This window comes from Sinocyclocheilus grahami, unplaced genomic scaffold, assembly GCF_001515645.1.
Source record: "Sinocyclocheilus grahami isolate Dianchi unplaced genomic scaffold, SAMN03320097.WGS_v1.1 scaffold473.1, whole genome shotgun sequence".
Classification (NCBI taxonomy): domain Eukaryota; kingdom Metazoa; phylum Chordata; class Actinopteri; order Cypriniformes; family Cyprinidae; genus Sinocyclocheilus; species Sinocyclocheilus grahami.
In genome coordinates this window covers 795,001-812,078 of record NW_015505652.1, presented here as the reverse complement: position 1 = coordinate 812,078, position 17,078 = coordinate 795,001, and the positions used below count along the sequence as shown (strand labels likewise).

Genomic DNA, 17,078 nt, shown 5'->3' with positions numbered 1-17,078 from the left:
GCGACTACAGTCAAGCGCAGACCAGTATTGAAGTGCACAGGAAATAAGCAGCAGTCATATTTAAAGCAGTTTAAATTAATATTGAGTACTGATTGATGTTCACTTGGATTTTTCCCCCATCGAGGGAACTTAATACTCTGTCATTAGACGAGCTATTCATTTAGTCTGTTTGTTGAGAAAAATATGAAATTGATAAAATGGGTTATTAATCTGTACAACTGCAGCAGCAGAGGACTATTATTCTGCTGCGTGATACTGCAGAAGAACTGATGACGGCATGGTTTGATCTTCGGCTGACCAATCAGCAGAAAGGGGCGTTTAATTCCCGCCCACATGTAGAAATCAAATATTCAAACTGTTTATTCATTTTTCCACCCATGAACGAAAAACGAAAATTTAAGCTGAATTCTCGTTTTTCGTTTTTTTCCAAAAAACGAAAAAGGATCCGTTTTCTAATTTTTCTGCTTTCAATATTAAATCAAAAAACGAATGATCGAATGATACACGGATTTATTTTGAGCTGAAACTTCACAGACACATTCTGGGGACACCAGAGACTTATATTACATATTGTAAAAAGGGGCATAATATGTCTCCTTTAATTGTTCTTTGAACCCATACTTTGGCTTATTGTGGTTCACTTTAACAACTATGATTTTGGTCCTTGTCATCCTTCAATAGGGTCATCTCACTCATTCGCTTGCTCTCGTTCTACAGTGTGTCACCCAGAGCGCTGGCCCTCTCTGTTTTCATTCAGAGCCTGAGGAAATGGGGGCCGCAGGGGTGTGCGAGAGAGCAGCCAATGGCGACGCTGCCCTGCCCCCTGACCTTGTGCAAGAGAGGGCCTCTCGTAGACCTCAGCTTCCCCTCTCTCCCTGCGAGAAAGAAGAAACAGGAACTTGCCGCCCCACCTCTAATATCCCTGCTTCAGGGTGGTGTTAATGTTGTCAGACAAGAACACACTTTCACCTCTTGAGCTTAAACTTTCAGAAGTGTACCAACGTGTTTACTTAGACTGTCACCTGAAGGGCCTCTTATGACACTTTTAGGGCTTGGCAGTATGACAAATAATACTGCGCAGTGGTAGAAGTGTGTCCATTTATACCGTAGTAGATGTGAAAGAGATGATGAAACATTGAATAATGTGAAAAAAAAGAGCAGGATGGTAGCCATTGGGATTTATTTTGCCAGCTTGGGAGCCATTTTTCTATTGAATTTCCAGTAAAAATAACTGTAATCATGATTTATTCTGTCACCATAACATAATTATCAAGATTTTAATTAAGCCGCCCAGCTTTAATTTTGATCATCAAGCATATCAGCTCAAATTCAGAAGTACAGCAGTAAATTATTCTTATCTGTCATGGAAGCATTTGCAACTTCAAAATTTTTGAGGCTTCTGCACATCAATCTGGTCTGTTTGTGCATATGAAAAAGGTTGTCGATGTGTTTGCGGATGATATGAATGAGGACACTAGGACCAAATGTCACTTTCAGTTGGATGAAGGGTACATCAAAGACATTTTTCACATTTTGTCCATGCTCTCATACAGAACAGCGCACTTCATTAACATTCCAGCCACACATTTAAAAAAAAAAATCCGATTCAATTTGAAACCTGAGAAATGAAGTCAGAGCACAATTCACATGGCAAAGGTCATGAAATGTGACAGCCATTAGCTTTGTTTGCTCGCTGTGAAGTTCAATGCCTGGGTGAAATTGCTTGAGTTGTTATTCAGCTCGTTTTGAGGACTGTGTATAATGATAGTAATTTGTCCTCTTTGCCACTCTTATATAAAGTGACAGGATGTATTTAATAGGAGGAGAATCTTTACGCACCTCACAATTTGATCTATTTCAATTCAGTAAATCACAGTCTGATTCTAGAATGATTCTCGATGCATCACAATTGTGATATTTAAATATATCATTCCTTTTAAATGTAGGCTATTTCATGATGCTGAACCTTGATTGGTGGTTGCAAGAGATGGTTTAGAATAAAACTTTTCCACTCCAAATTTACAGCATTGATGTTAAGGTGTTGTAAGTAGTCATCAGGTTGTTGGTGTATGTGGTTGCAGAGGTGTTTTCTTTGGTTTTTAATAGAGCCTGACCGATATATCGTTTAGCCGATATTATCAGCAGATATGAGCCTGTCGCCAATATATGCGATTACTTGCATCTGTCCTCCAGGCCGAGTCATATATATTTGTGAAAATAGGTTGTCATGTCTAAGGAAAGCGAAATCTCTGTCTTAGCATCGACACATAGCTGGTCAGCTGAGCCTTCTAAAGTGGCGCTCAAAGTTAAAATGATTTCAACAGCGTGTGTCATTACGTCTCTTTGAATGAATGAATCAGCGTTTCTGAACGTGTAGTTGAATGACAGTCACGTTCCACCACCTTGTGGCACAACACTCTAACTACACTGACTGACAGCCCGTCTAGAACGCGCGCAGGTGGAAATATCAATAGAAAGTCTCTTGTCCAGTCAGATTAGAAGATCAGATTACAAGTAGGCTAACTGTTATACATATAGGCTAACAATCTTATTGTCAGGTTTATGTTCTGTTATGTGGACCGTTATTTTGTCATTCTCTTCTTACCGGCCGCACCGCTGCCCAGAACTCATGCTTATCACATCAATCACATCACATTGTGCGGCGTGACTAAATACAATAAAATTCTTGGACACGAATGGGAAGTCCAAACTTTTAACTATACTGTATTATAATATAGCCTACACATAAAGAATATCGGCCGATATATCGGTAGCGGGTTGTTTTTACTCCCTAATATCGATATCAGCATTGGCCCCCAAAAAACCCATATCGGTCGGGCTCTAGTTTTTAAGCTGTTTAGTATGTGGTATGTGCCTATTAGGGTGCCTATTTAGAGTATTTTTGTAGACGCAATCCACAAATTTAAATAGGAATACATGTGATTTTGTATGGGGGTGAAAGATTTCCCCATGCTGATTTTGCATGATTTTACAATCAGCAATGGACATTTTTGTTGCCAAATTGTGACAAAATATTATTTGTGACAAAATATTAAGGCTGGGTAAAAAATATTGATTTATCAATTTTAATTGATTCTCATTTTTAACAAAACTGTATTGATTCTTAAATCCAAAGAATCGATTAGTCTATCTATCCTGTTTTCAGCTAATGAACGAAACATTGTAGCACACCTCCCATCCAATAAATTGCAATAAGCTTTGTGCTTTGTTACTTTTGAAGTCTCATATTTCAAATTCTTATGATTTTATTACAGTATTCAAACAATAAATGCCATTTTGGTGCTGTGTAATGTGGCGTGACCGATCGCTGTAGCACCTCGTATCAAGAGAAGCGGCAACACGAAGCGCACATGAACTGATCATTTCCTTTGCTTTAATACCCATTTCAGCACGAAATAAACAAGAATAAACATCTGAAGGTATGTTAAAAGAAAGAGTACATCTTACTGAAATCTGTATCCTGTCTCATGTAATCGCTCAATCAGTGTTTCAACCACGGAAAGTTGTCAATATAACAGCTTGTATTAGCATTAGTGCTGGGCGATATGCTCAATTTTCATGTCGTCCTATCATGACCATGTGAGATCGCTGATACACGATATTATCGTGCTAATTTATTTAATTATTTATTTACTTAGTTTCATTGCCGGAAAATGAATCAACTCCAGTGTAAGGCTAAAAGCAGTCTAATGTTTTATGACTGAATTTGTATTTATCATGCTAACAAATTAATAGAATTATCATAAGTTACTAATTATAATACTTACATTTCCTCAGTTATTCAAAAAGCAGCTACAGAAAATTAGCAAAGAACATTACATTACTAAAGAACATCATCAAAGCTCAGTCTAGCGCAAGGTTATGTACTTTAAAAACACTCCCGTTAAAATCAGTGAATCTACACTGTATGATGAATGTACTTACATTGCACGTACATCTGCCCTTTGTTGTTTATGATGAGAATTCGCGAGTCAGAATTCAGTCAGCGCGTGCTGAACAACGGAACTCCGCTGTTTCAGCGATTACTCATCTGAACGCCTCTGATTGCCCATTGCATTCATAAGCTCAACATAATCGTGTGTGATTATAACGCGCAATACTGTAAAAACGTGGAAAAAGAAATATAATGCAACAAATAAGCCCTAATATTAATTAGATAGTATTACTAGCCTAATAATAATAATAATAATAATTTACTTGCTATAGTCAAAGGCATCAGCCACAGGCAATATACGTAGTATTACTTGCCTAATAATAATAATAATAATTGTCTTGCTATTGCCAAAGGCATCAACCACAGGCGATATTTCTGATTATCATCGATACGTGATATTATTGTCTATCGGCACAGCCCTACTATATATATATATATATATATATATATATATCAGTCACGTAACGTCACATTTACCTCAGAAAAAACATATTTGGTGACCATAAACTCGTTAGTCAGCTATCAAAATGAACTCTAGAGAGGAGCATTTTGCTAAATATATGCACCATATAACATACTTATTATAATTTTTTGCTGTTCTTCAGTATTTAATTCATGCTTAAGTAAATCCATCACGTTTTTATTGCAGCTACAGTTTAAATGTTTATATTTAAAAAAACGGACTGGAGTATAAATAATTAGGCTATATAATTGTAACTTTTATTATTATAAAAACTTGATTGAGTGTAATTTAAGCGTTTGTACACAAATCAGTTCATTTTAACATTCAGTATTATAGTAATGTAGTACCAACTGACTTGTATTTAATTATATCATTTATATTTTACAGCATTAGTTGAAAGTTTTTTTTCCTTGAGAAAATTTTGCATGCACTGTACCTGATATGTATCCAAAATAATCGATTTTGAATTTAATCGAATCAAATCGAACCGAAAGCTTGCGAGTCAGAATTGAATCAAATCATGAAATTTGTGTCAAAACCCAGCCCTACAAAAAAATGACCTCTCTTCAATCATATGTTGTTTTTTTTTTAATTTGTGGTTTATTGTTTATGTGGAAATTCTGATCGCTCAAAACAATCAATAGCACCCCTCTCCTCAACAAGCGAAAGAGTTAAGTATTGTACATGTTAGTGTTACAAACAGTGTGGGATGAGTTACGAAAGTTTCATTCTTATGGTTAGGGATTTGAACAAAACCATAACCCTAAGTATGAGCAATAGTAATGGTGATTCATGCCTTGGCAAACAGCAGTAATAAATTAACTGTAAAGTCTTTTGCTTTGATTCATCTGTTTTCCCTTTGAAAAGGAGTAGGAGAGTTCTGGCAGTTCTGTATCTATAGGCCAGCTGTCTGTGCATGTGTGACACACCGAACACATAAAGCCCTTACATCACGCAGATCAGAAGTCTTCTGTTATGAGATCAGGTATCGCCTGTTGCACCACTGCCACAGTAACGCTGCTGCCATGGCAGCTGGCTGTGTTTGAGGATGTGGATCTTGGTTCCTTTTCTCTTTTGTTCTTCCACAGGTTCTCCTAAAATTTTTCCACTGACTTCACTTAACCACATGTTGACTCAATTCAGCCCCTACAACCTGGGTTCCAAATAATGTTGCAAAGTTCAGTTTTCAAACCGCAAAGCAAAACTGCGTTGTTTATGTCATGATCCATGAAGCTGCCTACTGTCAGTACCACTGTCCCCTTTGGCTTGCTTAGTTGAGGACACTTAATTTCTGGCAATATTGTCGATTTGATTGCACAGATACTATTTGAACTGAACTGAGCTGGACTTCAAGGGCCCAAAGTTGCAGTACTCCTTCAATTGATGGGCATCACCAATACATTATTTAAAATAGAATGAATATATTTGCAAATATCCTGTGTATGAATTTTATTCGTTATTTATTCTGGCATTTACACCAAGTTCAAAATGAGTGGCTGACGAATATAAATCGCCATGGCTGATTGGCTGAGAAGTTTTTTGGTTATGCCGATAAGTGTACGCAAAAAAAACTCTTTCCACCAGTGCTAAGAATGAGGATTGATAAATTAATTTATAGAAATTTATAAATTAATTTATTTTAAATGATTTTTATAATTTTATTTTACTTAATTTATTTTTATTTTAATTAGACTAATTTATTAATTACAAATATGCTTGATAGTTTTTTTTGTTTAATCAATCCAAAATCACTTGAGAAACGATTGTGATACTTTACTAAATTTTGAGATGCTGAACTTGCAATCGTGATTTTGTTGCAGCATGTGTTATTTACTATATTTAAATTAAATAGTATGATATATATATATATATATATATATAAGCCTTATCCCAGCCATCAATCTGTATGTTCACAGTGTAAGATATCAGCATCAGCCATCAAAATATCCACATCGATTGACTGCTATGCAAAATAGAAAAAAATAGCTTTGTGGACATTTGAAGTTAACTCTGTCATTCCCGTTCCTTACAACATATTGGCCAAGCAACGTCTCTGTAAAACCCCTAAAACTCTTATCCCCTCCCACCAGACTGATCTCTTTTTAAACTTTCGCGTTCCAGAGTTCAGAACAGAGCTAACAAGACAGATGTCGTCGAGTTGAGCGCTCTGCAAAAGTTCCTCGGTGAGAGCTACATTGCTATTATGTGTGTAAATACAGCGCTCGAGCTCTGATCTAAATTTAGCCTTTCCTTCAAGAAGTCTTCACTTAAAATGCAGCCCAAAACAAACAGTCTCGTCCTGTCTTCTCTCCAGCTGCTGGACTGAGCCATGTTCTCATGCGGTCCTTCAGAAGCTTTGATCTCGAGAGGAGAAAAAGGTTAAGTAGTTTGGCCGCAGAATAATCATTGACATTTGACACTTTATATCAGCTCTTTGAGTCGAACTGGGACGGGAGTGACCGAATTGTGACTCTTCGGTCTCAAGCTTTTCTCAAGAGTGCTCTCCGCACTTATTGCGGCTGGCTCCTGTCCAAAAGTACCACTTTGCTCACATTAGTCTTAGAGAGGCTTCCGCTGTGTAGCTTTCATCCACCCAGTCCAAGAGAGGAAGGAGGACAATAGTGAAATTATGCATGTTTTTTGTGTGTTTGTATAAGGCCGCTTACACATTAGAAAGCTCTTATGGATAGGGATGCGTAAGATTGGTTTGGAAGGTGTGGATTACATTAACCAGGAACCAAAACTTTAGGCAAAAAAATGGTGAATGTGTGTTTCACTGTGTTAATGCTAGCGTTCAAATATCTGGGGTTGGTAAGATTTATTTTTATGCTTTTGAAAGAAGTGTCTAATGCTCAAGGCTGCATTTATTTGATCAAAAATACAGTAAAAACAGTAATATTGGGAAATATTTTTGCAATTTTAACAAATGTATTATTTTTTTATATGTTATGTAATTTTCCCTGTCATTACGCCAGTCTTCAGTATCACATGATCATTCAGAAATCATTCAAATATGCTGATTTAGTGCTCAAGAACAGCTTTTATTTGAAATAGAAATATTTTATAACATTATAAATATCTTGACGGTCACATTTATGCATACTTTATTATAATTAAATGATTAATTAAAAAAGAATTAAATGATTAATTATTGTTTTGTTTACTGACTCCATAGTGTATGTTCATGCACTGAAATTTAGATGTCTTTGGTGTTACTTACCAGAAATGTAAACATGATGTTCTTTGCATGTTCACAGAAAAAGCAGCTCTGATGTCTCCAGATGATGAGGTGCAAAAGAGTGACATATCGTCCAGCAGTCAGGGCATGGTGGAGAAGGAAGCCCTTGGGCCACTTCTCTTGGAGGTATGTTAGACTTTTTAAACTCTTTATCTGTAGAAAAGACTGATATTGAGATCGTATGACCAGAATTTCCATTCCCTCCTCATCTGAGCCTGGCTCAGTTTCTATGGTTGGGAATGACAAACTTTTATGCAACGTACATCTTATTTTTGTCTTCCATCTCTGTTCTCTGTCTGTTCCACAAGGCCCTGGATGGCTTCTTTTTCGTCGTGAACCGCGAGGGGCGCATTGTGTTTGTGTCTGAGAACGTCACTGGTTATCTGGGTTATACCCAGGAAGAGCTGATGACCTCCAGCGTCTACAGCATCCTTCATGTGGGTGATCACAACGAGTTTGTGCGCAACCTGCTACCCAAGAGCCTTGGTGAGTCTCTCAGTGAGAAAGGCCACAGCAAGAGCAGAACGGTAGATAAAGATTTAACAGTAAATTTTACACCTAACCATGATGCAACATGACACAGTTACAACAACTCAGAAGTTATTTGATGATTAATGTACAGCTTTGGCGAGTAGGAATTTGGACCAATGAGATTTTTCTTTGTGGGCAGAGCTATTAATTGCCATTGTCATTGTGTACTTAAATTGTTTCCATTTTTATGTATATTTGTATTTTATAACCAACCGAGATATGGGAGAAGCAAGATGTACAAGCTGTTTCTTTTGTGTTAGTTGTAGAAAAAAAAAACTAAAGGCAGGTAGGGTTCTATGTTAATCATTCACTGTAAATACTAGCACAAAGGTTAGAGGTCAACCTCTTTCACTTCAGAGCTCAATGGCCATCCACTGGTGGTCTTTATCTTACACTTAACTCACCTTGCACATCTGTGTGTGTTTTCAGTAAACGGTGTGCCATGGCCTCAGGAGCAAGGCCGAAGGAACAGCCACACGTTTAACTGCAGGTTGCTGAAAAGGCCTCCAGACGAGGTGGACGCAGAGAACCAGGAGGCCCGTCAACAGTATGAGCTCATGCAGTGCTTCACGGTCTCTCAGCCCAGAGCGGTGCAGGAGGAGGGCGAGGGTGAGACCACACACATACTCATAAAGTCATACCCATATAAATATTTAGCTTAGTGCAGGGAGTCTGATGAAGCTGTCATTGACACGCCAGCATTCAAATGTGAAATCAGTTTTTTATTTTGAGTTTCAAAAGTCTGAGTCCACTAATAATAATTCTTCTATTTTGCATTTTTCTAATTGAATTATGTTTAATCATGTTCTGTACAGATTTATGAAAAAAATTATTTCGGTATGTGTTGCATATAGCATTTTAAACTGTTATGTCACCGTTGTCCACAGACCTGCAGAGCTGTTTAATCTGTATTGCATGCCGAATGCCCCGTCCACCTCAGATCCCTGTCAGTACAGAATCCTTCATCACCAAGCAGGACCCTACAGGTAGTGTTTCATTATATACACATACTTACTTAGTCTCAGCTGCTAGGAGCTGTTGATCTGGGCACATTATCATCATGTAAGAGCTCATGCAGTGTTATTGTCATAGGCTAAACCAAAGACATTATATTGAAGTAAAAATAGATCAAATATTGCAAAGCAGAAAAACGTGGCTGAAATAATAAAATAATGATGAATGAAAGTAAATAGTATCTGTAGTTACTATAACAAAGATGGACACAAGTGTTCACACAGAACGTGTTCTTAATTGTATTAAGTGTCTTAATTGCTGTAAATGTAAACATCTTAGATAGACTCTAGATGGTCTTGCGCTTTTGCAGTACATCTCCCTGTTTTTTCAGCGTCTTATTCTTGAGATAATGATTTTGATTATAAGCACTTTTTAAAATGCATCTCCAGACACCTTCATTTAGTTCCATTTCATTGCACTCTATTTTTTTAATGTCACATCATCAAGCGACAGGTACATTGAGCTGACACATTGTTTCTGTAATTCCTGTCTAAATACACATGACTTTCTCCCTCAAAGAAAACTTGCTTAGTTTAGTACACTACTGTTCAAAAGTTGTTGTTTTTTTAAAGAAATTAAGACTTTTATTAAGCCAGGGCATATTAAATTGATCAAAAGTGATAGTACAAAATGGTTTGTTGTTAAATCTGTTATTTGTAGTAAAGCTTCCTTCTCTTGAACCTGAAGTCCTGTTTACAGAATCTAATGATCTTTCTTGGTGTTTGATTTGTGTGTGTGTGTGTGTGTGCGTGTGTGCAGGGAAAATCATCTCCATCGAGATGAGTGCTCTGAGGGCCACAGGCCGACCAGGTTGGGAGGACCTGGTCAGGAAGTGCATCTACGCATTCTTCCAGCCTCAGGGCAATGAGCCCTCCCATGCCAAGAAGCTGCTTTACGAGGGTGAGCACATTCACCTCCATTCTAGCCATTTTGAGTAGTACTTGACATTTCAAAGTAGTAATGATCTGACCTTGCATTTCTTTACCTAGAGAATGACTATTTATGATTTATTTGATGATTTACGCTCACATTTTGATTCATACCCTCATTCACTTGTTCAAAGTGTTCTAATCTGTCCAATATGGCCGCAACCAACAATTATTTTGATAACTGATCAATCTGTGCATTGTTTTTTTGTTTTTTTCAATTAATCCAGTAGCTAGTTTTTATTTACTTGAAAAAGCAGTTTTATTATCTGTTTTACAGAGCAAACATGTTATTTTCCTCCTTCAAAAGGTTATAAAAAGAAATGTACATTTATGAATTAAAAGGGGTCGTGTTTAGTCACTATATAGTGTGGTATTTTTTGACAATATTCACTCATCATGACAGTAAAACAGGGCATTCTAAGTCAATATACTGCAGTATTTACTCTCTCAATCAGTAGAAAATATGGTTATGTACTGTGAAATGAAATACCGTGATATACATTTTTGGTCATACCGCCCAGCACTACTCTAAGTTGATATTTGTAAATGTGGTAACTCTAAAACAAACACATTTTTATGCTCTGTGTGTGCGTTGACAGTGATGACTCACGGCACGGCCATCAGTCCTCTGTACCATTTCACACTCAGTGATGGGACGTCCCTCAGTGCGCAGACACGCTGCAAATTCTGCTGCCCCCCAAACCCAGACGTACAGCCCTTCATCATGGGCATTCACTCTATAGACAGGTAGCTGATGATTTCTGTTGCATTTATATGAGAACATCACACAATACATATGTTTTTTGGATATAATGTGTGTTTTAGGGAACACAACACTGCTAGCTCTCAGGAAAACACTACCCCCAGCCTTCCGTCTCCTGCTGCCCCACCTTCCCGCTCACCTGCCCTGCAGCCCTCCAGTGACCTCAGCCTCCATCTCAACAACAGCAATGGCACCTGTGCCACTCCTGGACCCCCCACACCCACTCCACCAGGCTACCTGACGCCCAGCCACGTTGGACCCTCCCAGCAGGTCAGCAGCCCCTCTCCACTTGGCAGCCCTCTCACAGCCACCCCTACCTCATTCATGTCGCCCCGACCTCCACGGGGCAGCCCGGGCCTGGCCAGCAGCCCACGCGTGCCCGGCCATCCTTTTTCCCCCTCAGCGCCTGGCATCCACTCGCCCGCTGGCGGACTGACCAGGCAGCAGTCTGGCGGTGACAGTGTCAGTTTCTCTCTCCCCTCTCCCTTACCCTCCAGACAGACTCCAACCCCCAGCAGCTCCCCGGCACGTCAGCCCCCGGCCAAACCGCCGGAAGCGTCCGCTGATGAGCCTAAGGCCGCTGCAGTGGGCAACCCTAAACTTAACCAGCTCTTGGATGGTTCCCCCGAACATGACTCCCAACCCCGTCCCGCGCCCGTGGCCCAGTGTCCAGCTTCTCACAGCAGTCTGACTGAGCGGCATAAGATTCTGCACCGCCTGCTCCAGGACAGCAGCCCTGCAGATGCGGGCAAGGAGCCTGACATCAAGAAGGAGCCTCCGACCAGTCCCAACGCAGCCTTGGTAGCACGGGGACATGGGAAGGAGCCCCAGGACCACCAGCTGCTACGCTTCCTGTTGGATACGGATGAACAGGACCTGGAGGACTTGCCTCCTCCGGCTGCCCTCAGCCTCCATACTGTCAAGGTGAAGGCAGAGAAGAAAGGGAGCAGAGAGAACGTGCCCTGCACTCCTGCTGCCGCCACCACCACCGTGTCTACAGTCCCTTGCTTGCCTCAATCCAGTGACAAGCCCAGCCTGGTATTTACATCTTTATTTCATTATTCGTACTTAATGAATGAATCTAAATACATTATGGGGAAAAAATATTTTAAGCTTTTTTACTATGTACATGTTACTATGTTACTTAATGTCCTTTTGCCTTTATTAACATTTTTGGGGGCCTTCACACTTTACAGTACTGTTCAAAAGATTGGGGTTTTTGAAAAGAAGCTCCTTATGCTCACCTAGTCAGCACTTATTTGATGAAAAATACAGTAAAACAGTAATATTGTAAAATATTACTATTTAAAATAACAGTTTTGTATTTTAATATGTTTTAATTTATTCATTTAGAAAAGCTGAATTTTCAGCAGCCATTACATCAGTTTTCAGTGTCACATGATCCTTCAGAAATTACTCTAATTTACCGTTTTGATGCTCAAGAAACTTTTCTTGTTATTTTATAATTGTGCTGCTTTGTAGAAACCATAGTCATTTTTTGCATAAAATAAACAGCATTTATTTGAAATAGATTTTTTTGCAACTTTATAATTGACATTTTGATCAATTTAATACATCTTTGCTGAAAATTATTAATTTCTTTAAAAAAACAACTGGCTCTAGACTTTTGAATGTTCTAGTGTTTTCACTCCTGAGCTTTTGAATGTCTGACCACAAATAGGATAATTGGCTGATGGAAATCTATTTTGACAATTTACTTCTTCTCAGAATTAATCACAGCACCAAAATGACTTTGTTAATCAAGGTTATTTTTATTTCATAAGTGGTAATGAGAATGAGGTAAAAAAAAAAAGCACATCATGACAATGCTTAAACAATTTGAATTAAAAAATGCTGAAGAAAGCATAAGGAATTCACAGTATTGTATTACAATAGTGTACTTATTATAATGTTATTTCAGAAGGCTCAGGCTTTAACAACAAGGTCAGTTTTCAGATGTTTCTGGTGAATCTTGCTACATGTTTTAAGGTAATATTAAACTTGATATAGTTTTACACATTTTTGTCAAGTAAAATTTGATTTTAATTGCCATTTTATTCAGTAAACCTGAATAAATGATTGATTTTGACATGAAGAAATATTAACTAAATTTTACTTTTTGTCGAAAGACAAAAACTATGATTAGCATTAAATATAGTATAAAAATATAGCTTGCCATTTATAGCAGTGCACAAATGAAATTTTGAATGGCCACAATTTCTGACATGGTTTTCCACGCAATAGTTTTATATTTCTTTATGTGGGCAAAGGTCAATATTAAATAGTGTAATTGCTCACAGTACCCTGATCAGTACCATTCGCTGCATTGCATCAAATTCTTCTCACCTTTGTGTCTGCACATGCCCACATCTCATCATTCATGTCACAGGAAATGTCTCTCATTCTTTCATGAAAATAAATGTCAGCTTTAGCGTGAACTCCCCTTCAGTGTCCTACTGAATATTAATGATAGGCCTTACTCTTGCTGTGTTCACTTTGTTACCGTGTTCTTAAACTGTCAAACCCATGTGTTGATTTGTGGCAGTCAGTCTTTCTTGTGCTCTGGTGTGCCTTTTGATGTTGATGACCTTTGCTCTCATTTCCACTCCACCGCTGTGTGTGTTTACATAAGTAGCAGTTTCTCAGTACTGATCTGGACACTTTGAACCAGCTCTTGCCCACTTTGAGAAGCTCTGTGGGAGGTAAAGCAGTAGAGGAGCCAGTGCTCGTCCAGCCCAGTGAGGACAACCTTTCCATCGGGTTGAATGTGAAGAGAGAGTCACCAGGAACATCAAGCCAAGGTGATGCCCGTCCCACTAGAGTAATAATAAAATTCATATTTCATTTGTCTTAAGTCCTCAATAACTGCTTTGTCCTCCTCCACCTCTCTCTGTAGCATTCCCTGATGGATCAAACCTCTCAAATCAGTCCTCTTTTGAGTTCTGTGACCCCTCCACACCAAACCAGGGTCAGGTCCAGGTGCCGGATCTTGGGCAGACTGAGCCGTTTCAGCCACCCAAGGAGAGCAGCAGCCCCTTTGCCAATCCAACCAGCCTCAACTCTTTCAACACCAACACAGGTGGAGGATTGAACGTGTCACCATGCTTGAAAACAGAAACAGTTTGATTATTAAACGAAGGGGAGAAGACTGTTAATTATTTTTTTGTCTCTTTTGATTCAGGTCTGGCCAAACTGGAGCTTCCTGAGTCTCAGCAGTTCCAGCCCTTGTCCCTGGTTGAACCAATGACCTTCGATAGCAGCTTGGGTAACCAGACACAGGCCCCTCTGTCCTCTCCTCAAGAGTGAGTGTTTATGAATGTCATACAGTAATTCTTGATCATAATCAGGCTACAGAAATGAACCAAACAATTTGATTAATGTTACAATAACTATTTATTTACATTTTATTGCAACCTTTTTTTTTCTGTCCATTTTTTTTTTTTTTTTTACGTGTATAGTATATCCTAGTTTTATTGTTGTTGCTAACAACTAAAATAACCTATGTAAAATTAGACTTATTTATTTAATTATTTTAATTTTATTAATTAGAATTATTTTTTTAAATTATTAAAAAATATTAACCAAAAAAAAAAAGCCTCAACAGGGCTTGTGGGACTTTGTTGAAACTAGGTGAAAGTAAATATATATTTTTAACTGCAGTAAGTAGCAGTGTTATTTCAGTAATATTTATGTGATACAGTATTTATTTATATTTTTCATTGGCCTTTATTTTAATATTTTCTTTAAGTTTTAGTGATTTTATATGCCTGTATTGTATTTATTAATTTGTTTTTGTTAAATATTTCTATTTACCTTTATTTTAGTTTTACATTTGTGTTTACATGTGCTGAGAACATTCAAGTAAATTATCTGTGATTAATATCAATGTGTAACTGTTATTTTATAAACTATTAGCGGGTGCAATGTTTGGTCTCATCTCTCAAGAATATATAGAAATATTTATATTTCCAGACACAATTATTGCTATAAATATATCTGAGCAGTTTGTGCAGTTTCACCCAAATTCTACTTACCTGCCAAATCAGTTAACCGTGTAACATAACATAGAATTGCCAGCCGCTTACCCAATGTTCCTTTGTCCTCATCATGATCAGAATCATAGATTACCTCTATTGTTTTTTTCCCCCTCTGCTCTAAGCAGGCAGTGTGTTCTGTGTCCACTGGATAAGATGCTGTGTCCGCCCACCACTCCCGAGGGCTGTAACGACGAGAAGGCCCTGCTGGATCAGTTGGTCACTTTCTTGAGCCGCACCGATGAGAGTGAGTTGGCCGAGCTGGACAGAGCGTTGGGCATCGACAAGATTGTTCAAGTTAGTATTATTAGAAAAACATTTTTCTCATACCTTTTGCAAGAACAGTGTGTCTGAAGGTTGACCGGTTTACTGTCTCACCTACAGAGTGGATGCCTCGAACCTGTCACCCAGACCTTTTCTCAGTCTCAACCTCCAACACCTGTACCCATGGACCCCAAGCTGCCCAGCTACCCCTCTCAGTTCCCCACCTCACCCTCACGGTTTCCTGCTGAGATGGGCACCGCACAGGGCATGAGTTTCGGGGCCCCACGGATGGCGTTTCCAGGCAACGTGGGCATGACAGTGCGGCTCGGCATGAATCGAGCTCCTGGTGTGCCCAACCAGCTGCGGCTACCTCCCAACCAGCTGAGACTCCAGCTCCAACAACGTTTGCAAGGCCCGCAGCAGGTAGAGCTTCAGCTTTCACTTCATTGTGTAATAATAAATGTGAATGCACAACTTCTCAATCCCCCTTTTGGATTTTCTTGCGCTGTGTAACAGATCCATTGAATACTTTTGATTTCACCCTTTCGAATAACATGCTGTGGAACTAACCTATTCTTTTGTCGAGTGCAGCTGCTGAGCGAACGTGTGATTAGTTGCACTTGTTTAGTGGTGATATATCTCGTCTCTCCATCAGCTCCAGAACAGGCTTGCGGCCATGGGCCAGTTCCCACAAGGGGGGCATGTTGCCATGGGGATGCGTCAGGGCATGCAGCAGCCTCAGATGCCCTCTCAGGTTAGCATCAAATGCACCGAGACAAATTCTGAATGTCATTTATAGGGGTGTAAGCATTTGCTCTGAAAATGGTTTGATTTGATTAGGATTGTTTATCTCGGATTTGAATCTTGGTCACAATTCATTTTGATTTGATTAGTTTTGCTATGGTTCATAATTTTGCTGACAATACAACCATTGCTGTTTGTTTGTTTAAAGGGGTCATATTGTGTTGCTAAAAATAACATTCTTTTGTGTATTTGGTGTAATGAAATGTGTTTATGCAGTTTAAAGTTCAAAAAACACATTATTTCCCACAATACTGTACATTATTGTTTCTCCTCTATGCCCCGCCTTTCTGAAACACGTTGATTTTTACAAAGCTCATCGGTCTGAAAAGCGAGGTTTGCTGTGATTGGCCAGCTATCCAGTGCGTTGTGATTAGCCGAATAGCTCAAGCGTGTGACGGAAATGTTACGCCCCTTACCATACTGTGATGCCCTGTCCGGCCGGAGCGACGATTCAAAAACATTAAAACCCATTATAAACGAGGCATTTGTTGCATCCAGTGGGGACATAATTACGGATTATAATGATTTATACTGTCTTTTTACACGTTGCGTTGCATCGCGCCGCGTAAACATAAAACCATGTCTGCATTTGTGATCGGAGAAATGACAAACGAGCGTTACTCTACACTGCTCAAAACTCGCGCTTGAATCATCAGTGGCAAATCCTTTAAATGAAAACGTACTTACAGTCTGTGAGTCAAAACAGCCGGCATTGTAGTCTACTCTCCCAGGATCAGGAAACAGTCCTCCATAAAATGTGCTGCACACAAATGAATATTTGGGTTGAACTATTCTGGAACAGTGTTGTAAATGCAACTTAACCACTGATTTCTAGTCGTGTCTTCCTTTGGAGGACCAAACAAAGTAGTTTCCCTTTCACAACAAAACACACGGCGGGCTTGAGAACGGTGCGACCGGCGGCTAGAGTGAACGGCGGCGGGCAGGCTAGAGTGAGCGGAGGCCGATGGCTTGAGTGAGCGGTGGCGGGCAGGCTTGAGAACGGCTTGCGGCAACCACATGTGATGACCCCGGGCTGGACTCCGCTTTGTCCACGGTGAAAGCCGATCCGGCGATCCACAGCAC

The 17,078-nt window shown here is 39.2% G+C and overlaps 1 protein-coding gene across 3 annotated transcripts in view; it reads left to right on the top strand.

Moving 5' to 3' along the window:
- The window catches only part of ncoa1 (nuclear receptor coactivator 1), a 71,719-nt gene that overhangs the window by 49,954 nt on the left and 4,687 nt on the right, over nucleotides 1-17,078 (top strand). For 2 of the 3 annotated variants that reach the window (XM_016235676.1, XM_016235677.1), the window contains 13 exons: nucleotides 7,676-7,782; nucleotides 7,965-8,142; nucleotides 8,617-8,796; nucleotides 9,075-9,173; nucleotides 9,961-10,101; nucleotides 10,730-10,877; nucleotides 10,956-11,931; nucleotides 13,529-13,694; nucleotides 13,790-13,972; nucleotides 14,075-14,195; nucleotides 15,056-15,224; nucleotides 15,312-15,614; nucleotides 15,847-15,945. In XM_016235676.1, the coding sequence (XP_016091162.1) occupies nucleotides 7,676-7,782; nucleotides 7,965-8,142; nucleotides 8,617-8,796; nucleotides 9,075-9,173; nucleotides 9,961-10,101; nucleotides 10,730-10,877; nucleotides 10,956-11,931; nucleotides 13,529-13,694; nucleotides 13,790-13,972; nucleotides 14,075-14,195; nucleotides 15,056-15,224; nucleotides 15,312-15,614; nucleotides 15,847-15,945 (2,870 nt within the window). The remainder of the gene's footprint in view (nucleotides 1-7,675; nucleotides 7,783-7,964; nucleotides 8,143-8,616; nucleotides 8,797-9,074; nucleotides 9,174-9,960; nucleotides 10,102-10,729; nucleotides 10,878-10,955; nucleotides 11,932-13,528; nucleotides 13,695-13,789; nucleotides 13,973-14,074; nucleotides 14,196-15,055; nucleotides 15,225-15,311; nucleotides 15,615-15,846; nucleotides 15,946-17,078) is intronic. The other variant, XM_016235678.1, reaches the window with a different exon arrangement.